Source organism: Lichenostomus cassidix, chromosome 13 (assembly GCF_008360975.1).
Source record: "Lichenostomus cassidix isolate B80296 chromosome 13, HeHo_3.0, whole genome shotgun sequence".
Taxonomy (NCBI): Eukaryota; Metazoa; Chordata; class Aves; order Passeriformes; family Meliphagidae; genus Lichenostomus; species Lichenostomus cassidix.
The window spans coordinates 11,900,983-11,924,725 of record NC_139494.1 but is presented as its reverse complement, the minus strand read 5'-3'; the positions used below and the strand labels follow the sequence as shown (position 1 = coordinate 11,924,725).

Below are 23,743 nucleotides of genomic sequence, written 5' to 3'. Positions count from 1 at the left end.
GACATCTCATCAAGGTCAATCTGCATTGCTCTTCTAAAGAAACAGTTCATTAATTTTCTGAAGGAAGGTGTCTCTAGCCCATGATATACACAGGTGATGTTCCCCTGCCATGGCACTGTGCAAGAGCTGTCCAGCATGGGCTCCCAGAAACAAGTTCCTTCCAAGGGAAGGATTTTCCATGACCCTCTATTTGCCTAAAAAGCACACTAGTGTGGGAAGCAAGAGCTGTGCTTGCTTTGAGCTGTGCTAAAGCTGCCTGTATGTTCTGTGGATTGTTTTAGGTCAGTGGGTCAGAGGCAGGAGGGACAGGAAGCAGTTTGAAGTTGTTGCCATCTAATGGCTATTCCACGTTCTTGCCCTCATTCCGAGTGGGTACAACAGACTGCAGAGAGCTGGCGGCCCAAGTGCCACTGTCCTCTGCTGTGGCACTGATCCCTGAGCAGCTCATCTCTTAACTCTGCTGCTTGCCTTTTTCTCACAAATGTCTTTTTATGTAACTCTGAGCTGAACTGATGCGTGAAAGCTCTGGCAGGGTGCACTGCAGATTATCTTGCACAAATGTGTGCTGACGAATATTTTAGCTCTATACCAAATCTACTGCAAAACCTGCCGTGGATTATTGAGACCTACTTTAAATCCACAGGTCAAAACTAATTTTATTGTATATTGCCATGTTATTAAAATGTATTATTATTAATTTATCCTAGAATATTAGAATATCCTAGAAAAGGAAAGAGATGAGTCATTAAAGCTGAACCTTTAAAAAAGGCAAAATAATTAATAGTCTAACCATAGTTTACATATATTTGATCATTGTTTTTGTTTGCTAATTGAAAATATGGAGGATGAGTGTCAACAGCTTTATTGTTGATCTGTTTCCTGCTACATTCCTTGGAGGTGTATCAATCTGGAAAATCTGTCACACAGTACATGGAGGTGTCTGACACTTAGAGACATGGAGGGGAGTGTGTTTGAGGTGCTGATTCTGGACCATAAGGAAGCACTAGTCTCTTCAAGGCAATCCAGGGAAACCCCTTTACAGAGCCATCATAGCCTTCATGCCTTGCAGAACTCCTTACCAGTGTTTCTGTGTCATACATGCCTCATCCACAACTGAAATAACAGCAGTCAGGCTCATTTTAACTCAGCCAGCTGAAAGGGTAATTAGTTCTGTGACTGTGAAAAGGCCCACGGGACTGTTAGTGACTGTAAGTAATTACATTCTTCTTCTTATCCAAAGTCTGAGCTCCAGCAGCAGAGTAATTCCCCATATCTATGGACTCAGTAGGACCAAATTTATGATATTAATCTTTGCATATGCTATTTATAAATCTCTCAAAGTATTTTGTAGTGTCCTTGAGTAAGGCTGTCTTGCCATTTCTCTTTTGTGCTTTGCTGAATTTGTTTGGAGTGACTGCCCATGTCCAGATTGATAGATCTGTGCTGAAGTTTTCTTTCTGTAGGAGAAAATACTTGAGCATGACAAATTACCCTTTTTAGAAATCCCTGGGTTTTTTGGCTGCACCATCCATTAGTGGGAATACAAGCTGCTATCCAGAAATGGCAAAATGTAAGCCACCTGCTAGCCCCTGGTCACACCACAGAATAAAAGAGACAGTTAGCAAAATCCAAGTGTCTTACATTGATTAATGGATCAGTGAGATCTACACTACATTAATATTATTGATGAATCAAGAATGTGACACTGTAACATGTTTTGGACATAGTTCAGAAGTATACAAAGTGAAGAAAAATTATTTTCAAATTAGCAAAAATATCTTTTGAAAATAGGCGGACATTTCAGAAATGTGTGAAACTGTGACACAAGGAACGGTGGTATGTAATGAGTTAGGATTACACCATTTCCCTAGTCAAAACTTAAAGTGATCCTTCAGCTTTTTATTAATTTGCACTTGTTCAAGGTTTGAATATAAAATTTGGCCTACTTTGTTAGCATACTAATACCTTAACAGTACAAGTATTTATTCCTTAAATGAGACTGTAAATCAGTTTATTCACCAAAAACATGGTTAAATTCCATATAAAAATGTGAGTAAAAGAAAAAAAAACCCTGTGCACAGATTGTGGAAGGGGGACAGTGATACATTTCTTTGTGCCAAGCTTTTTTTATTCTTCCAGCATTATTTAGGTAGAATGTCCATTTCCCTTAAAATAGATAAAACTGTAGTGCAAGCAGATGCAAAGAAGCATTGCTAAAAGAGAAGAGTGTGAAGTGTCTGTAAAGTCATTTCAGCATCTGTCTGCTTTTCCCATGTCTAGGCTTGGTTTTCTCTAGTGTAAAGAACCCAATAGGTCACAAGCACAAAAAAATATATATAAATGTAATTCCCAGAAGATAAAAAGTCCTTCCACAGGAAAGGAGTATGTGGTATAAGTGGAATTATCAAGGCAATTCAAAGGAGGGGAACACAAAAAGCCACAAGGCCCTGAACCCAATATCCTTATCATTCTAAGGGAATTCTGCTGCAGTTCAGATTTCAGGGATTTATAAATTTTCTACCCTTCTTGGCCCAGCCATGGGTCTGTCTTTCTGCTGCCCATCAGAAGTGTTGAAGTAGCATTGAAGATGGGGCAGAGTTTCTGGAACTTGTGGGACTCTTTTAAAAATAAGAGATGGGTGCATCTTAGAGATTAATAGATGATCTTAACTTTTCTAGCAGTGCTTTCTGTCGTATGACTTGGGTTAGAAGATAAAACGGAGCTCCCTGGGTGAGACTGGTGGAGAGAAAATGATCTGCGGAGAAGCCAAAGCCCAACACCTCTGTTGTGCATACTGATGTTGTGTTGTATCTCTGGGAGGCTGTGAGTGTTGGTTTTCTGGACTGAGTGTGTTGGGTCTAGGAGAGAGACAGCTTGACCTTGTCAAGCTTGAGGAAATCCAGGGGCGTAGCTCCCCAGCTCACGTGTGTCAGCAGGATTTGGACTTGTGAATGAATCAGGATGTAGCTCTGACTACTTGTTTTGATTGTATGCAAATTTCTCCTTAAGAAACATTTCCCTGAGTGTCAGAATAGAGCAACTGGGTTATGAAATAATGTGTCAGCAGTTGTCGTCTAACTAAATACAGCCCAACAGTTTTCTCAACTGATTTTGTGACCTAGCTCTCCTTTTAGGAACTCTTGGTCATAGCAGACTATAAAGCTGATCAAAAATACAGCAAGGACATTATACTGAGGCATTGTTTTTTTGTTTAACGAAGGAGGATGGGCTTATAGGTTTATTATTTATCACTTACAGACTTAATGTGCTACAGGCTAGCACAACAAGAATCTGATTAAGCTTTAATATTTGTTTTGAATTTAATTGTGTCACACCCATCTTTGAAAAGCTGCTCTTGCTGCTTCTGGTTTTCTAATCATATGCCTCAATCAATGCCTGCTTTTCTTAAAGGAGCAGGACTCCTCTGTGATGGTCCATCATATGTGCAGTGCAGCAGTGCCTGGCACATTGCAGAACACTGAGCTGTGTGTAATCAGGTTTAAAGGGCACAGAGCAGGATCCTCTCTTTACCTGACAGAAGGAAATCTGTTGAAGCTCTTTTTGCTACAGAGAGCAGTTTTGAGTGTTCTTCAGACTCACATTGACAGTATTTCAGCCTATTCCTCACTGAACTTGAATAGACAGAATTCAAGTTTTAATCTCAGAAGGTTTTTTTTTCCTAGGTTGTTTTACATAGGTTTTTGTAGCAAAGAGACTTGTGATTTCAAATAGCTGCTCAGTGTTTTGGGATAGCAAGTTGTTTCACTGGTTGTATTTAACTGAGGCATCGAGTGAAAGCCTGACTTTTGGGTAGTAGTTTCATATACCACTGCCCTTTATGATTTTTGTCATGGTAATTTTGTAAAATCTGTTTTGGTGTTTGACACTACATAAAATACACATCCTGAAGTAAATGTTTACATACAGGCAAGAATTCAACATTTTCAATGTTATTAAGGCAACAGGAAGACAAATGTTTTAAAATGCTGCTAGTCTTGTTTTAAAATCAATATATTCTTGGCATTAATTTTTTGTCCTGTTTAGAATGCAGTAACTGTCAAATATTATGGGCTTTTTCTGTTTTCAGAAGTATTTGATTTGGGACATCTCAAACAACATATTTTACTCTTGAGATTGCACATGTGTTGACAGCTTGGATGTGCTCTTGTTTACTTTCTGATTAGATCAAAATAAAAATATGTGTAGCTAGACCGGTTTTAATGACTCTGAAGATATGCCAATGCTCTTCCTCTTGGTGTCTGCTTTCCCATAAACCTGTTTAGAATGTAAGAGTTATTCTTCATAGCGAATTTCTTTATTTTGCATCAGATGAAAATGTTAAGGTACCTGATAAATTCATGGATTTTCCCACTGCTGTTAAATGTGATAGAATTTTTATTTAAAAACTCTTCTCCCCGAGCCCACTTTTTCTAGCACTCAGCTTTGCATACAGGTCAGTATGCCTTTCCCTTATCCTTTTCCTCATAGGTTCCATAGCTTATATTCTCTGTGGCTGAATCCCTTCCCTTGTAGAGGTTAATCCTTGCTTCCACCTCTGCTCTCATGCAGCTCAGATGGCTTCTGGTGTTTTCACAGAACTCAAAATCAGTCTCTCAAAATTTCATATACACCCATGGCTTTCATTAGGGCTTTCCTGCTTTCTTTGTCATTTTCTGGGGTCCCAAATTCTGTTGGAGTGGTTTCACTGTTAGTTAATGTTATTCCAAGAAATCTGTCACTCCCAGGAATAGGACTGATCCCTTTTCTGGGTACTGAATAGTAGGTGTTCCTGCCTTTTTATTTCTGATATGATGCAGTCAGAAATGCTTAGCACACAGATAGAGGATTTTAATAGAAGAAGAGGGAAGTCTGTTTTTTGAAGATGGGCAGTTTTATTTCTAATTACATTATCATTATGATGATCCTGTTGCTACACACAGAAAGGCAGTGGCCTTTCAATATCTGAATCATGCTCTGAATCCAGCTTTCAAGTGACTGTCTGGACCATTCTTTATCAGGAAATGAGGAATTTGTTTGTGTTTTCTAAGGAAGTACTCTGAAATTTTCACCAGCAGAATTATTCAGGTAAATGTGTGCTAAGTTTAGGTTTTTCAGAAAGAAGTGATGAAGGGATTCAGTTGCAGTTAAATATTCTCTGCTATTTAAAGAGAGGACAATATTCTTTCGCAAGCATGAGATGAGTGCAGTCTGTGTGCTTCATGCTGTGTCTGCAGCATCATCAGCCACTATCAGAGACTTACTGCAAGGACTTTAGCTTAAAATATCAGCCATTAGCAAATCACTGACCTTTGTTATGAGTGTCTGACTTAATTCTCAGTTCTCTGCAAACCTTGTTGCATCAAATCACAATAGTTCAGTGCCTCTCACAAGTGGTCTGACACTTTTCACTGATGGGATCTAAGGTTTTGCCCTCCCCATCTGCAAGAAGGTGGTTGAAGCATTGCAGCCTCTTTGGCAGTTGCATTTTGCCAGGCTGCTATTCCCTGCTATCTCCAGTGAATGCTGGGTGGATTGAAGGTATCTGAAGTCTGCTCTTTGAACAATGCCTGTCTTCAGCTTAGTAACCTGGACATAATTAACCATATTTTGAGCTTCAGACAAACATTTGGTAGTCAAGAGTCAACAAAAAAAAAAAAAACACCCACAACAAAAGCACCACAAATACTTGCCTGTGATGGCACTTGTAACATTTCTTTGAGATTACTTTGTATTGACTTTCTAAGCATGCTCTTTTAGAATTGCTAGGAGATATGAATAGGTCCATGAGAGCAAAGCAGATTCCTTACAGATCTACAGGAAACTTCTGGATGTTGCTGTTTCTCCCATAGTCTGTTTTTTAGTGTCTTCTCAGCTTTTAAGTTCTTCTCTCTTCTGCTCTCACAATGTAACATTACACAGATTTAATGATTAGTCACAACTTCATCCCTTTTCATACACAGAGTTGTATAACTATCCTAATTAAACATGCGCATGGTAAAATTGCAAGCTAGAAAGAGCTGCCTGGGTTTGGATGATAGCAATTAAATGATTTATGTTTACAGACATCAATATTTATCTTGTGCCTACCGTCTGTCCTAGCTTGTCGTCTATGGTTCCATGTGTATTTCATTGGCTCTCCTTAGCAGTCCAGATTCTTTTCTCTGGACACTGTGTTCTTGGCTGAGGAGAATATTGCTTTTCGTAAGATTATGGAGTAAGACCATATTCTGAGTTTCACAAACACTCTTAGTCTTTCTGTCTTCACCTGAGGATTTTTTTCTGCTAAAGTTTCAGAAATACAAGTTTCAAGGTGCTTAAAATAAATGAGTCACTGTCTCCTCCTGCCCCCAATTGTTCTCAAACAGGGAGTTCTTGCTAAAATTATTTAGGGTGATGCCCCTGACAAAAATATGGATGAACCAAGTCCCAGTTTCCACTGAGCTTCAGTATGTTAAACAGACACAATTTATTTTTCTTTTCTGCAGTTCTCCTTGGCTCTAGCAGGGTCAGAAGCAGCAGTAGCACTTTGGCTGTTCCCAGTTGAGTCATTTGGAATGCAAATCACTTTGCAGTGATGCCAGAGGTTCCCATTGTGCTGGGCTTTATATAAAACGCGTGACAGATTGTCAGCTTTGTCACATTCCCTGGGCAGCAGGGAATAGGTAGAGGCTTCAGCTTTGGATGCAGATGGAACTGGACTAGTATCAGATCTTTGTCATCTTTGCTTTGCAGATAACTATAAATCATGTTAGAATATTACATTGAGTGCTTTGGCCTGATACTTTGATACTAACATAATTCCTCAGTGCAAATAAATTCCTACTGGGGAAGCTTAGCAGAGCATGTGCTCTGGGGAATACAGTCCTCCTGTACCCTTCCCTGCTTTTCTTCTCTGTCTGAGCTAGATATGAAGAACAGAAGTGAAGTCTGGGGAAAATATCAAGTGGTATAAATTATCTACTCTTGATTGATCGTGCAGTATCTGAGCTGCAGGGATTTGGGGTTGCAGGAGCACGTGCTGCATCTACATACAGCATCTTGTAGGAAAGGTGTCTCTTGTGCTATAAAAATGTGGTGAGAGTCTGGGCAGGAATTGTCTTCCCAATTGGACAAATAAGAATCTGAGTAAATTTCCATGAAAATAAAACTAGTGATGGACTTAAACTCTGAGCTTTGCTGCCGATTGGTTATTTTATGTCTTGGTTATTTTGCATGAAACCAGACTTGGTGCTGAAGTGTCTCTTGAGAGCTGGATTAAAGTTGATCTTGTGTGAGTCTGTGCTATACCAGAGATTAAATAAATTGTGTTGTGTTTTCATTGCTCTTCAAAGCTTTTGAATTACTGTGACACTGTTTCAAAAATGTGCAGAAGGAAACACTGAAATTTCTTTTCCTATTTAGTCCCATGTTAGCAGGACAAGGAAAAGTTGAAATTTCTTGAGGAAAGCAATTTGAGGGCTGTAGAATGTTATTTCAATTATTGTGCAGATTTTAATTTCTGAGATTATCAGCTTTGATTCTTTTTAGTAGTTCTGTCAGCACAATCCACAACACCAACATTAGTGAACTCTATAGCAAAACTGATGATAGTGACTGTAAATGTTACTATTTAGCATGGTGGATGGAAAGAGTAATGAGAGAACATTTAAGGCTATTGCACAACTCTATTAAAAGTCCCCATTTTGGAAAATTATGTAGCTGTCATCCTGAGTTATTGTGCTCAGGGTTTCAAAGATGCTGCTCTTTTGTCTCTTGAACATCATTTTGCAGATACAGTAGCTTCTTAAAAATTAGGTTTTGATTAAAAGACTTTGAACAAATGCCTTGTGTTAAAATAGGACCTCATGTTCTCTACTGTCACACTAGGTTCTCTGTAGCTTAAATCCACTCTAAATCCAGAATCTTGGTGCTGAAGTCGTTTGCCTTACACAGTTCCTCTCTGAGGGAATGTGAATTGGAGCAAGCAGATGGAGCAAGCAGATGAACAGATTTTGCAAGCATTTTGAAAATAGGTCTTGAAAGGGGTTTTAGTATAGGAAGCAAATAAGTCTGGATGAATAACACTTCAAAAGGGTTTTTTTCTTTCTGGTTTTGGTTTTTCTAAAACTTTTCTTTCTTTGAATTTAGAATTACCCTGTGTTCAAGATCGGTTTTTTTTTTAATGGGGTCTTTGCTTTAAAACATAGGTGCTCTCTTTGCTCTACAGGTGATTTTGTTCTTTTTCAGCTAGACTTATGGTTTTCTTATTATCCTCGTACCAATAATTTTCCCTTTGGGACAGGAAATAGTCTAGAGGCAAGACACTATGAAAACAGATGGGCTACGCTTTGAAAATGGAGCTGATGAAGCTGACAGCCTCTTTGCGATCCTATCAAGCGTGTCTTTGTATGGGTGATAAAATCAGCAGTCAAACTTCTGCCAAGTTTTTTCATTTCTCTTTTACTTTGCAGCCACATAACCACACAGGGGAACTTGCATAACTCTCCCCAGCAACATCCGCAGCACTGCCTATGCTAAGGGCGTCCAGCAGTATTCTCATATTCTTACTCATCTCCTAAATGTTTTTCTGAGAGTTGCCTGTTTAGGTATTCACATCTTCAGATCTGGAAAAAATGCACTTTTGAAAGCTAGTTCTGACTGCACACAGCAATTACAATGTGTGAAGTACTGTGTAACCAGCAGTAGAGATCTGTTACTATGTGTGGAGCTGCAGAGGATTTGCATGTTAATTTGAAAATCTGGATTTGAAGGACGAGGCATGAGTAGAGTGCCCAGTAGCATGTTCCATGTGCCATACATGTCTTAGATTAAAACCTCTTGAGTTGTCAAATGGCTTTGCATTTAGAAAATCTTGAGAGCAGCATGCTATGTTACTTTTAAATTTAAATTAAATATTTTTTCCCTTTTTATAGGAACTGGAGACATTGTTGCTGTCATGATTACAGAATCGAAGGTTAAGGAGATCCTGAATTACCTGGAAAAGAATATCTCTGTCCTGATGGCCATAGCCGTGGGGTCCCGTGTTCCCCCGAAGAACTTCAGTCGGGGCTCTCTAGTCTTTGTGTCAATATCATTCATTGTTTTGATGATCATTTCTTCAGCATGGTTAATATTTTACTTCATCCAGAAGATCAGGTACACAAGTGCACGTGACAGGAATCAGGTAAGTCCAAAAGTAAGATGGATTCTGTGTTGGCTGAGTAATACATACTGGGTGTATGTTGGGAATGGGGAGGAAAGTTAAGTTGTGAATGAACTTTGGTAGTGTAGGAGCAAATGTTACAGATTCTCTCCATGCTCTTAAGGATACCTTCTGTAATATAAGGGAATTCAGAAATTATATAAAAGTATTTCCTAACCATAATCTGTCATGAATGTTAGGGCAAGAAAACTAAGGTGTAGAGCTGCTACTGTGTTACTGTGTTAACTTTCAACTTTACTTAAGATCACACACTTGGTATGGAGTGCCTAATTCTCTTGGTCATATATTTTAACTAAAATTTTGTCCAATATGCCTTTCTTACATTCTTTTTTGACTTTTAATTTGTTTTAAGAACTGAGTTATGTATGCCCACACTCAGACTTCTTAGCTAAATCAGGTTGTCAACTCAAACATGGATTAAACTTTGGAAGTAAATGTTTTACTAGTGTGAACTTAATGACCCTCCCTGATGCTTTGGCTTTTATTGAGAAGGGTCAGTAAACCTCAGGAAATCCAGTGTCTTCTTTGCCTTATTTCTCTGTCAAGGCCAAGTTAGAAACCTCCTGACCTCTAGTCACTGTCCCCTCTTTCCCCCAAATTACAGCTGTTACACAGCAGTTCACTTTGGGGCAGTTTTCTGTCAGACCTAAGACAAATTCAAACTTACAAATCCTCAGCTGTGGCACAGGATTTCCTTTTCACTTACTATAAATAGTGTCTGATGCTGCAGGTCCCATGGGCATCCTGTAGATTTTCCTAAGCATGTCATTCTTAAATGACCACACTGTAGCTGGTACTTAGTGTGGTCCCTTGGGATGGTGAAAGTTTAAATATAACTGTAACTTAATGAATGTCTGTGGAATACTAAATTGTGCCTTCTCTATCCCCTACATGGCTCTAGGCTTCTTCCAAATGTCCACGTTTCAAAACAGTTGCTCCATTGGGAAAGGGCTCTTATGACCTTTTTTCTTTCTTTAGATTTTTACAAAGGTCAGGAGAAACTTGATGAAAATTTTATGTGGTTTAAAAAGCTGAGCTTATTAAACTTTAATAAGAAGGTGGCGACAGCTACAGCTTATTTTTAAAGAGCTTTGAGAGCTTTCACAAAGACTGTACTGTTAGTGGTGAAATAACTTGGTTTAGGCTATGATCTTGTTTTTAAGTTATGTCAAGGCACACGTTTTTCTGTTTTTTAAATCAAAGCTATCAAAACCATGCTGTGTTTCGTAGATAACACAAGTAGATATTGTTATTTCACGTTGTTACTCTTGCACCCTTCCAGCGGAGGTGTGAAACTCTTTTGCACGTGGAAGTGGCCTTTTCCATCCAGACAGTTCTGGGCTTTAAAGGCAAGCATATGCTGTGTGCCTGTGCCCTAACTTTGCAAAATAGCAAATGCTAAGCATTTCCAGTGCTAGCAAGAAAGAATATTTGTTAAAATTAGAAAATGGAAGAGATTGACGTCTTAAATGGAAGAGATGAAGGTTATTATTTAGCAAATTTATTCATGTGAAAGAGCTTTAATATGTTGGAAAAGGTCTGCTGAAATGTTATGCTTTCAATGGGAAAATAATCTTTCTTTAGAATTTCTTGTAGTGCATATACAATCGCATGCAGCAGAATGAAATATAAATACTACCCACGTTTACTTTGCTGGTCATCTTGAGCATTTAAGTTAAATTCCATTTCAGCCTCATTCCTCTTAGTAATCACACTTTTGGTTATGCAATGGTTATCTACTCCAGCAGTGTGCCCAGTGTGTTCTGTGTCATTAAGTACTCAGGCCAATATGCTTGTTCCAGGGCATGTAATTTAGATCTGCTTAAATTGACCAGTTTCTCACATATTGAAGTTAGAGTGAGATTTCTGACTTTAGGAGCCATATGATTTCCCATCCCAGCTCTGCTTCTAATGCTGCACTTCCTACATGGATATACTTCAGTAGCTGAGACTGTGTATCTGATTTTTTTTCACATCCTTGCTCTAAAAAATATAAAATAAGAGCTGCAGTTCTGTGAAAACCACAAGGAAGAAAACTGCTTATGTAATTCTAGAATAAGTGGTACAGGCAGTTGTGGTACAGAGTTCTGAGGTCATTGTGTTTCTCAAATAAAAGCAACTTTCATTTTTATTTGTGTGCAGGGAAATGTGTCGTACAGGGGGTACACCTATGAATAATTTGGGTTTTGGTTTTATAGAAGGTGGGCACAAAACCCCACACATTCCTTGCAGACTGCAGGGGAGGTTTTGAGAGGTGCATTCTCAGAAGCAGCCCATCCCTTTCGAGGGCAGAGTACTTAATACAGGATGGAGGTGAAAGGGGAAATACATGAATTTTGGTTTTTAAGTCAGCTGTAAGCCAAGTCTAATGTCTCATGTCCACGAAGGAAGATGACAGGATCTTTGTTTCATTCAGTGCCCATCTCTGGGACCCCAGTAGGAAAACAGTGACAAACAGCCAGTCTTTGTTGGCTGGAAACTGGGCATTTCAGTAGGAATCAGCACTTGAGTGTCAGAAAAGGCTCCTTCCACCCAACAGTGCTGGTCATAAAGCAGCATAAACAGCAAAAAATAGTTTGGCCTCTGCATTCAGATTGAGGTTATCTTCAAACCAGTATTCATTTCAGCTTTATTTAAGTCTGCACTGGCTTATTTAGATTTTGTGACCCATCATTTTTTCCTTTTATGAGATCCTGGTTGTTTTGGGTAATAGGAAGAGAGAAACTAGGTTACACTGGGAGGATCTCCTGCATCTCAGAGTAAGATCACCCTGCTCAGGGGGGGAAATACAAAAATAATTCAAGCTTAAGAGAGCAAGCAGTATATTACAGCACACTGAATAAAAACCAATATGAACAGAATACAGTGGAAATCACTGGGAGGGGACATTGCCTTAGCTTTTTTCCTGCTACCTGGGTTTGATTAGTTTTGCACATCAATGTTGAATCATTTTTGTGGACTTCTGTACACTCCATGAGTTTTATGCCCATGCTTATGGAGAGCATTTGAGGATTCAGCTGTTGACTATTTTTCCTTCTCAACAAATCTCTGTGCTTTGCTGTGTTTGCATTTTGTTTTATGTGTTGGCCGGCTGCCATAGTGTGTATTGCAGTGGTATTATTGAGTCCAAATAAGTCATTATAAAGGACACTAATGAAGCTTGTTTATCAGGGTTAATTTGTGTTCTCTTCTTTGTCACTTTATTAGCGTCGTCTTGGAGATGCTGCCAAGAAAGCCATTGGTAAATTGACAACCAGGACAGTAAAGAAGGGTGATAAGGTATAATAATAAGATTTCAACATGATAAACTTGAGCATCATATTTAATTTTTTTCTGGGGAAACAACCTCAGTTTTTTCTTTCTGTTTCTGAATTATGACTTTGCCTTCCTTGTTGGAGGCTTATTTTGTTCTGTGGCACAGTATTTTTTGTAACTGTTAATATTGATGTGTGCTGTAAGTCTGTATATTTCAAAGAAGTTTTTCTTGCTTAAATACTATTTGCACTCCATCTGGCAACTGTGATTGAGGGTGGTTTTGTATGCTGGCTGGCTGGGAGGGTGTCCTGGCATGAGTACATAGGGCTGGCATTATTTATGTGGAATTCTGTAAGCTTATAACCTTTCCATATGTAAGTTCTGTAAAGGAAAAATAAATTTCAAAGACAGGTAATTGAGGTTAATCTCTTATGTAAAATACAACTATTCAGTAAGTTAAGGGGGAGCATAAAGAGGTATTTCTTTAAAGATAGTAAATGTTACTCCAAGAATATTTCTTGCTAGTATACAAATTAAAATATATGGTGTGTTAAGTCCTAAGGTTTTTCCACTTTCATGAGCAGTATTGCTTTATCTTTGATTCTGAAAGGAAAAAATAGTCATTCAATCTTGCTTAATTTTTTAGCTTTAATTTGCAAAAGGCAGGGGAATTCTGGCTATGATTTGATTTTTAAAATATTATTTCTTTGGGCCTTTTTATTGTGATTCCTTTTTATCTTTCTTACAAACACCATCAGCAGTGTAAGATGAGGAAGTGATAGGAAAATTTGCTTCCAGAGAGATGGCAGAGAAAAATGTCTTTCTGTTCTTCCTCCCTCCCTATGTAGTTTCATTTTAAAACAGCCCACTGCAGTAAACCTTTTCTGGAATGGGAGAACATACAGATTAGAGGAACTTTTCTGTGTAAAAAAATGCTGTTGTCTTGACAGCATAAATTCAAAATTGGCAAGTGCTATATAGGTTGCAGTACAGACAGCATGAGGAGCTCATGCAGGTGAAAAAAGTGGGAAAAACCTTTTTTTTCCTCAGAGCAGCCATCAGGATTCTCTGTGCAGCCCCAGCTGGTGATGACCAGGAGTGGCTGTGGCCTTGCTCTGCTCCCTGCCTTGGTGTCTGGCTTGTAGCTTGTTGACATCAAAGAACAGTGAAGTTGAACTAAGAGAAGGCACAGCCTGTTTTGTGTCACAGGCCCAAACATTTTAATGATGAATTGTTGATGCCATATCTATATCCAAATGAAGTCCCCCCCTTTCTCATTTGAAATCTTAAATGCTCATATTTAAAAATACAATCTGAAAAAATCATAACTTCTAGAAAACAGAAAGGAGAGGAGCCAGTCAATCAGCGATCCTCATATTCATGTCTGGGTAAGCACAATGATAATTCTGCAAGTAAACAGCAGACACAAATATGGGACTACTCTGCAGTAAGTAAAATGTGCTACTTCTGGCTGTAAAAATGAGCCCCAGAATTCTTATTCTGCCAAAACAAACAAAAAAAAACCTGAATAAAATAGAAATGTTAGCTCCAAGCTGGAAGCAAAAAAAGGAAATCTAGGAAAATCTCCACTATTTTATAATGATTTCACTGAACACTAGAATCATCTTAGGCCTTAACTTATGTTTCAAATGATGATTTACCAGCTCCAAAAAAGGGCAAGTTTTGTATATATGAGATGTTTTTCTTGCTTAAGTCATATCAGAATATAATAATGCAGTCATTGGTTTTATAGCTTAGTAACAACCACTTGGCACAATGCAGTTCATGTACTAGTCACAACTACTTTGACATTTGTCATAGCCTCAACTCTTGACTTGAATTCTCATTCTATTCATTTTAGGAAACAGACCCAGACTTTGATCATTGTGCTGTCTGCATTGAGAGTTACAAGCAGAACGATGTTGTTCGCATTTTGCCATGCAAGTAAGATAATAAAGTTGCTTTGTTTGGAAACCGTTCTCTTTTGGTGCTCTTTTGTTTCATTTCATATAAGAGGTGCATTGTAATTCACAAATGCATTTGTTGGATGTTTCCAGCCCTAATAACAGCCACTTTATTTTAAGACTGTGGTGCCAGAAGGTGTGAAGGTGGATGCTAGCACTGTTAGGACAGTGGAGATTAAACAGAATTATATTAAAGATCTTGGCAACAAAGCTGTTGAGATTGCAGTGAGGTGGAGGGGTGCAGGTTTAAGGATCAAGTGAGGGGCAGACTCAAAAAACTTCAGTATAATGACCCAGGTGCAGCTGCAGCATTCTGCACAATAGATGTGCAACCACTGGCTGTTGGTGTCTGGAACTATAGGAGATGGAAATGCAGTCTTTGCAACCTTCATACCTCCTGGCATTAGTCAGCCACTGTGCTGTCATCTGTCTTTGGTCTCTCCAATGCAGAGTGATCTTGGCTTGTGTCTGAAGATTTCTACTTGCTGGTGATTCTGCATTAGTGCTTAAAATGTAACAGCTTCCTCCCCCTTTTATGCCATTGTGTTGACATTTACAGGTTTTCAGTTTGTTTCTGTTCCAGTTCCATTCTTGAGTTGTTTTGGCATATTTTCTCTGTGAGAGAGGCTTTTAAATACTTATCCACCTGGTGGTTGATTTTGATGAATCATACATTTTGGTAGCCTTAAGCATTACCAAGGACATCTTTCCCTTGTGTTCTGAAGTGCAAAGCTTTCTCCTTATCTCAAGGCACAAAAACCACATATAAGTCAGGTTGTATATATGCAGCAAGATCCAGTAACTTGGCCTGTGCTTGGTACATGAATGGCTTTGCATGACTCTGGAAGCAGAAAAGTCGTGTTGGAGTCAATCTTAAGTCAGGCAGCAGCAGCAGCACATAAGAATTCTTTATTGGTCTTCTAAATCCTCCTACAGGCTGTTCTGAATAGCTGTAATATCTTCTAATGTATAATGTATTTCCATCATCATAGAAGGAAAACAGTATTATTTTATATCTGACTGATCAAAAATACTTCTGAATGCAAAAATCTAATTCAATTTACTGTTCTCTGTATTCCTTACCTCTTGGACAGTAGGAAACAATGACCTTTTTCAGATTTTTAGCATTGCTTAGATAAAATAGCCTACAACTGGTTATTTAGAAACTCTCATTAAAATATTTAGGAATAGAAGAGCTTGGTCTTAGTTTGTAAAGGTTTAGGAGCTTTTGGTCATGTGGATGTGTGTGCATTTCTTTTTTACAATTCGGTCATTTTTACTCGAAGTTGATGTCCTCTTGCCTCAAAAAATGTACTCTTGAGTGTTAAGCAAAGATCTCAGAGTTACATCATTTATTGTAATCTCAAATGAGGCTTATATAGGTGAATTAAGCCCTGCTCTTTTGATATGTTATGCAGAAGGTTATTCAGAAATTGGAGAAGGAACTTGTGGAAACTGCACTCCACTTTTGGAGCACTGATATGATTGTTTGGTAAACTGCCTCTTAAGAAAGCTTCTCTTGTGTAGTTCAGGGTGCTACTGTGAGGCTCAAGGAAATGAGTTCACAAGTCCCACTCCTTTATGCCTTTTTCTTGATACTGAACACTGGGCAGGAAGAAGTCCTTGCCAGTGAAGAGAGAATAAGTCTTCCCCAGTAGGAAAACAGCTCTTCCCACTGAGCATAAGGCAGAGTTGAGATTAAAAGCTACCTTCCTTAGTTAAACAACTGCCCCTGTCAGTTGTTTAACAGCAGTGGATGTGTTGCTGATATCCACAGATACATACAGACCATTTAAACAAGGTGATCATTGATTTTTGTTTAATTTTAAAAAAGGAAAAAAGTCCTTTTCCTTCAGACACCTTTGGTGAGCTGCAGTCCTGCAGACAGGAAGCTCTGGGCCCTCAGGGACAGTTGCAGCTGTTCAGGGAGCTGAATGCAGGTGCACCTGGCTGCCACCTCAGCACAACCTGCCCCAGTGCAGTCTCCCATATATAGGAGAGATCAAGGCTCTTGTGTAGATCATTTTCTGTTCTGTTTTTCACAGGAATGTAAGGTTAGTGAAGGCTCAGATTACATTGCTGCCGAAGGCTGTGTGACAACTTTTATGTTTGCTTTCTACTTCTTTTTTATATCTCACTTTTCATTTACTGCAGCTCAGCTTTTAAGTTGAGTGCAAAACCATCTAGGCTAGACAAGCAGTGAGATGGATGCTTTCCACAATACATTTTTATATTTGTAGATGAAAAGCCAACTACTACCTGCAGAGATGGGCCCAATAAATTTCAGATTCCATATAAGATTTTTCAGTCTTCAGTATCTGAGATGTTTTTCCCTGAAACTTGTTTCTGAGGTTTAACTCCGTTCTACTTCCTCATACTTCAACCTCCCATTTTAGTGCAGCATACAATGTTAGTTTAAAAAAAATTTAAAACAACAACAACAAAAAAACCCAGCAACAACAAAACAGAAAAAAAAGACCCAGACAGCACACAGACAATAAAGCAAAGCCTACAAGAGAGTTTCTAAGCCAGATGAGAAAATAAATTGCAAGAATACCGTGGAGAAAATGACTTGAACAAGAGGAAGCAAATGAAGGGCTGGAAGTTCTTCTTACTGTGCTTTTTGGGGAAGCTGTAATCGTTAGACAGTAGGAATCACTGACATGTGACATCCTTGCTGCTTTCATCAATTTAAAAGTAGCCTTTCCCTTTAGTGCCACAATTGTTCTCTGCAGTTAAGTATGGTCTGTCACTCTGTGCCTCAGTAGAGGAATCTCATCTGGACAGACACAGCAGGCAAAATCTACCAGCAGCTGAGCAAGTTGCACCTAAAATTCTGTAGCGAAACACCACATCTGTGATGTAAAGTTTTCTAGCATGTGAGAAATCGTGGCCAATTTAAAAACAAACTAAGGTGAAATTGGTAGAAATTCAACTGCATTGTTTACAGTAGTTAATTCTGTGCTTCAGAGATAAAAATATGTTGAGTACCAGCAGCCTATGGACATACCTGGAGCTTTAGCACACAGAGGGACAAGCAGCCATCTGTTTTAGGCTTCCAAGCTTGGGGAGTGTGTCTTTTGTGAATGTCATTATGTAAGTGAAAAATAAATAGAGGAAGCAAATGTCAAAGGGATCCTAGCAAAAGACAAACCTCACTGATAGCTTTCTTTATTCAGATAATTTTATTCTACCATCATCACGTTGTTGCATCTAAGGGCTGTACAGGCACTAGGTGAAAAGTGATCAGCAGTGGGTAGTGTGAAGGATTAGTGAGAGATAAGGGAAGAGGAGAGCAAAGTGAGAGTTTAGAGAAAAGCAGAAAATGACATTGGAAAGGGCAGAAAGATGGCCTGAGAAGGAAGAAATCAACAAGGTAGGAAAATAATTAAAGGAGTAGTGAATACTTTAAATAAATGGCTTTTGGGCCAAATTCTTAATTCCTATCCTGGACAATAAGGAGGAAAGTGACAAAAGTGGCTAAAGCAGATTTTCAGATTTTCATCTGTTTGATTCTGTGCTACTGCAAATAGCTGCTTTTTTCTTTTTAAGACCAAATTAACTCAATCTTGATGGCATCCTTTCTGCTTCCTGCAGTGCCTTGGGCACCAGGGCCAGGGGAGCAGCTGCCTCCAGCAGTAGCCAAAGATGCAACTTTGCAGCAGTAAAGGTACCTTTGGTGGGATGCTGCACTGAGAGCAGGGAAGGGTAGTGAGCTGTAGGGAAACAGCACTTGTAAATCATTCAAACCCTTCTCGTTTTGTGGTGTGCAAATTTGGAGGCCTTACACCACCAAAAGAGATTCTTAACTCACTTTTTCCCTTGTGAAATGCTGCAAAGAAGCCATGTTGTACAAGCATCGGCATTATGGTGTTTATTACCAGCTGGAGGGCAACCGGATTGGGTGTGCTGACACAGTGGAAAAATACCTGCAGGTCACCTGCCTGGAGCTGTGCCCGCATGGGAGACTCTGTCAGTGCTTCCAGCCTGGCTGCTGGCCCTGCTTCCTGCAGCCTGAGGCTGGGGAAGCAGCAGAGGCTGTGTCACACCTGACTCCCCAGCGTGTGCCTCCTGAGGGAACGTCATCAGCTGTCGTGACCAAGAGCAGCTCCCTAGGAACTCCTCACATTTATGGTCTTGGGATACCAGTGACAGAAATAGGATGATGGAGAAGGTTAATGAGAGCAGAAATTGCAAGGGCTTACTTTGTCAGACTGAGGTTTTCAAATAATGCTTGTTTGCTATCTTCATTGCTGTAGAACTGCTTTCTAACTCTTGCAAACAGAGAAATCCAGACAGAGCCTGAGCCACAATGATGCTATCAGCAAACTTTTTAAGAGGTAGAGAAACTGTGTAAGTAGTAGGCAGAGCCATGCTTTCTAGATCAATAACCTTTGGAGAACTGCACTTCTTTGAAACCCATTAATAAACCTTGAAGGTTTAGAAACTAAAAGCATAGAATTAGGGGGTCACAAAAACAATTGGGCTGTGTGTATAAATATATCAAAGTGCTAATGACTTTTTAAAGTAACTCATAACATTTAGTGGATGCATGTTGACATCTCTATCAGTTGCCTGCTTCACTTGATCTGAGTGCTTCAACAGCACTGATTAGCCAATAATGATATAATAAAGCTGTTTTCATACTTCTGTGGAGTCTTGATGTCTGCTGCTGCCCAAAATATTAGACTTTCAGGTTTGTTCTACTTTGAAAAAACAGACTTGAGAGACTTTAAAGAAAGCATAAGCAAATAAAAGTCATAATTTGGCTTACATAGAAAAATAGCGTCTCTATATGTTTCAGAATATTTCAAACCGTCTTCTATCACCCAGAGTTTCTAAACATTGTTTCCTGTAGTTTTGTGAGTAATAAAGGGAATGCATTAAGGCTTAATAATAATAGAAGTGAGTCTATTTTGAGTGCTGATTTGAACAGAAGGCACTGTACATATCCTGTCTTTTGTGATTGCCATCTTACTAGAGGACACAGGCCAGCCGAGTGACTGACTGCAGTTCTTTAAGTTCCTATTCCTGCATTATCTGGGATAGATATAAGCAAAATTCTTTTGCTCCCTGTCCATCTTCTGTTGACTATTTTACACCCTAATTCTGCATCTTTAGTTAGTACAGGTAGGACATACAGCTGTAGCTGCCTGGAACTTCATTATGTTGATATTCTTTAGTCCCTCTGTCAGCCTGAATGGACATAGAACATAATTATATACTGTCTTTTGCCCTGTTTAACAGTTTCAGGAGGCCTTTCAGGTCGCTTTCCAGAGATGTAAAAGAGAATTATCTGGTAGCATACCTCATTTGGTCTCTGGTTTTAAAATCCCAAGGGATAGGGAGCAAAGAACTCCCAGATCCCACGATGAGCTTTCTGAGGCACAGAGCACTAGAGTAACCCGAGCAAGGAGGGGACAGAGAGTATCTCAGCTTTATGGTGCCTTGGGGGCATGCATGACCACCTCGTACAGACCCTGCTGATACCTCAAATAGATGGCAAGAACTGTTTGTTCTGCCCCTGCCCCTTTCCCTGCTGGCTCCAGAGCACAGCCCTTCGCTGACTAAGCAGCCCTTGTAATTGCTGATCTTTGTCATGATCACCAGCCTGTCGTGTCTGGGTGTGCCTGCTCTTACTGGCTTCTTGCTCTGCAGTCAGCGCCACTGGAAATGAAAGCTCTGGGCTCTTATCATAGGAATTATCGTAGGCAGTTACTCAGACTAGGTTATTATGAGCATTTGCTAAAGCTGTACTGGGTAAAAAGTCTTGTGATACCTATTTCTGCCATGAATATGCTCTGTAAAGTTCTTTGCCTTTTGAAAAGCTAAGTGGTCGTTTCCTTTACTTCCTTTAATTTATATGCCTTGTTTTGGTCTCTGCATAGTCCTTCCCTGTTATACTGGTTTATATCAATCCCAACATTGTTACATTTATATTCATGTATGTGACTAAGAGTTTGGATGCAATGTAGGAGGCAATTCAGACTGTTGCCTATTGCAGAGTTCCCTGCTGTGCAAGTAGGAGTCCAGTTTGCCTTTCCATTTCTAAAAGCCCAATTTGCCTCTCCTTTTATTTTTATGACAATCATATGATGATGGACATGTTTTCCTTCTTGGTATTGAGACATACTGATGGCAGGGAAAGTCTTCATTTTACTTTCATGTGATAATTATAAAAGCCTTTTTGAAGTCAAACAGGAGTGTATTTGGATTGGTTCCACTGACTTGTGAACAAAATTGACAGCTGATGGATCTGTGCTCTTCCTGTCAGAACCTTGGTCAAGTTCTGCATCAAAACTGAGACAAAACTTTAGACAGGACTGTGGTAGAAATGGTATTGTCTTAGTTCTTCTGGCTTATATCTTCTACTCAAATTGACAATAAAAGGGAGGGAAAATTTTTAAATCTTCAAGTGTTTCTTCCTAGTTGAACTGTTAGTAAAGGGTGACAACAACAGGCAGTATTTATTTATTTTTTACTGCAATTAGCACAGAATACTGGCAGTTCTAAGATTTGCATGTATTTTAAAATTAAAAAGACAACTATCCAAAAGTCTGTTAAAGTAGTTCTCATTGTATAAAAGATACTTGTTTGCAAACTATGTATGTGCCTTCTCTGTTCTTCCAGGCACGTGTTCCACAAAGTCTGTGTGGATCCATGGCTCAGTGAGCACTGTACATGTCCAATGTGTAAACTGAACATCTTGAAGGCACTGGGAATTGTGGTAAGTTTCTATGTTGTCAGCTCTTCTTCCTCCCATGTCTGAGACCTGGAACAGGAAGAATAATTGTGGGGGAGAGAGAGGGAGGAAAACATTTGGGGGCTTTTAGCAATGTCTTTGCTGCTGATTTCTCATTGTTCCTTCTTTCTCTGGTTGGTCATTGAGAATATATTGTCATATTTGCATTTAGGACAGTTATTTACTGGAAGTATGCTAGATTCTCTGTAATCTTCCCTTTTCTCAAGTCCTTTCAACTCTTCCCTGTTAAATTTGCTCTGTGAATCTCTTTTTCTCATGGTTTCCTGTAGGCAGTCTTAAATTTGCAAATTAAAAGCCTCACCCCAGCCAAGGCCAGTGAGTTTTCCTCAAACAACTCAAGCTTACGGGTTCCCTGAAGACTGCTTTGGTTGACCAGTTCACAAAGGGATAGCAGTGAAACCTCAAAGAAGAGTCTTTAAATCTTTCCTGTATGAGGAAAAAATTATAAAGTGGGAGCGATGCTCTTTTCAGAGTAAGAGAAGAACATATGGAGAGCCTGTCTAAAGTGGCTTTTGATTCAAGACAGTGAGAATAATCAGGCCTCCATTTTTAGCTGTGTTAGTTGCGAATTTGCACATTTCCTAAGAAAGAGTAGCAGATATATTGTGGATGACCTGGTTTTCAGTTAATAACATACCTGGGTTTTTAGAAGAGAATACAGTAGAATTCAGGTTTGTCATGGTCAGGGTAAACCATACAGGCATAGGCTATGATACAAGTGTACTTGAGTTCGTTTCTTTAATCTTAGTCCTTTTTTCTGCCCCTTCCTCCTCTTTAAGAGGCGACTTCACGCTGACATTGTTCATTCATGTGTTTCTCTCCTGCGTGACCTCAGCACAGCCCCAGCAGCTGGAAAACGTGTGTGGTTTTATTCAATATACAGGTTTGCTACACGTAGAACATTCCCCTGTAACATGGAGCTGTTTCTCTCCCCAGCCCAACGTGCCATGCACAGATAACGTAGCCTTTGACATGGAGAGGCTCACGCGGGGGCAGCCGGCCAGCCGGCGCTCGGCTCTCGGCGACTTTGGCACCGACAGCTCCCTGAGCCTGGAGCCCCTGCGCACCTCGGGCATGTCCCAGCTGCCACAGGACGGGGAGCTGACACCAAGGTCAGGAGAGATCAACATCGCAGTCACAAGTAAGTGTCCTTTGGCTCCTGGTGCCATCCTACGGCTTGTGTGGTGTGTGTGTCCCTCTGTGCTGCAGAGCCCTGGTGATGGATGTCCCTGCAGGGACAAAGGTGACCTCAGTGTCTCTGCGAGAGGCATATGCTCCTTATTGGAACCAATAACTCTGGGTATGACAGTGCCAACACTTCCATTATTAATGGTATATCCATTTAGATCTGCATGCAAAGAACCCTGGATGAACTGAAATGGCACCAAAATAACCTTCCTGAATTCAGTAACCAGCACAAGCAGCTGGATTGCCAAAATGGTTATTTATCCCTTTGGAATACTTCACATGCAATAATTTATACAAATATAAATATTTTAGCTGATCACTATTTCTGCAGACATTTTTTCCTCTGAGAACCTTGCTACTGGAATTCTGACGTCACTTAGCAGGTGTTTTTTCTTACAAAATTTGTGAATTAAAGAAGCATTTGATGTACCAACATTTGAGTATTGTCCAAGTGTTTTATAACATCAGAAAACTGTTCCTGCACTGCTTGAAAGCTCTTATCCATAAGAGCAGCATGGAAAATTTCCACTTACTGGAATTTACCTAGGGTTTTTAATGTACAGTAGCACTATAATGAATACAGTATTTGTGGAATTGCATCAGTTTTCCATATGCTGTACAGTCTCAACTTGATGCATGAATGGTTGTTTTTCTGGCTGAATTGAAAAATAGAATCCATGTAGTACAACAGTCTAATTTTATCCTTGTATTTTGCTTATGTACCTCTGTGATCTAGATTTTGAATTTAGTGACGCTGGTTGCCACTGATACATGTATACAAGGCAGTGAAGCCAATGCAGTTCATTAGAGTGTTTCTTTAGATGCTGTGGCAAAGTAAATCTCTCATTAAAAAAAAAAAAAAATCTCACCTAATGAAAAACATAGTCCATATCTAGAAATGTCCTGATAAGAGATGGGAAAATCCACATACAAAATTTAGATTATCCACAAAGCCAGTAAGTCACTTTGCCATCCAGCGTTCAACCTCTGGTTCACCTTGCACTCAGTTCTGTTGAACAAGAACAGATCTGTTGCTGTGCTGCTTCCCTGTCATGGGTGGGAAAACTGTAGTTTTCACTTTTCACTAATTGCATTTTCAGAAGGTGTTTTTACTGTCTGTTCCCAGCTGTAGTGCCACTCGTGCACAGATGGGATGCCAGGGTAAAACAAGAAATAACCACCAACAGTTCATTCTGACAATGTTTATAGAGTAAAGCTTTAGAAAGGGCTCTTGAAATGTTTGTATTTTATGGATGACACATGCATTCTTTGATGCATGAGAGTTAAACCAAAAGCCATGTTCACCAACAGTGTTTGTATTCTGAACTGTATGCCAAATTGATCCTTGTGAGAATTTGGAATAGTGAACGT

General features: G+C 39.4%; 1 protein-coding gene across 4 annotated transcripts in view; it reads left to right on the top strand.

Moving 5' to 3' along the window:
* RNF130 (ring finger protein 130) overlaps nt 1–23,743 on the top strand; it is a 54,843-nt gene that overhangs the window by 14,983 nt on the left and 16,117 nt on the right. For all 4 annotated transcript variants that reach the window (XM_085073693.1, XM_085073691.1, XM_085073692.1 and 1 more), the window contains exons 3-7: nt 8,913–9,163; nt 12,410–12,481; nt 14,319–14,401; nt 21,052–21,148; nt 22,121–22,325. In XM_085073693.1, coding sequence (XP_084929819.1) covers nt 8,913–9,163; nt 12,410–12,481; nt 14,319–14,401; nt 21,052–21,148; nt 22,121–22,325 — 708 coding nt within the window. The remainder of the gene's footprint in view (nt 1–8,912; nt 9,164–12,409; nt 12,482–14,318; nt 14,402–21,051; nt 21,149–22,120; nt 22,326–23,743) is intronic.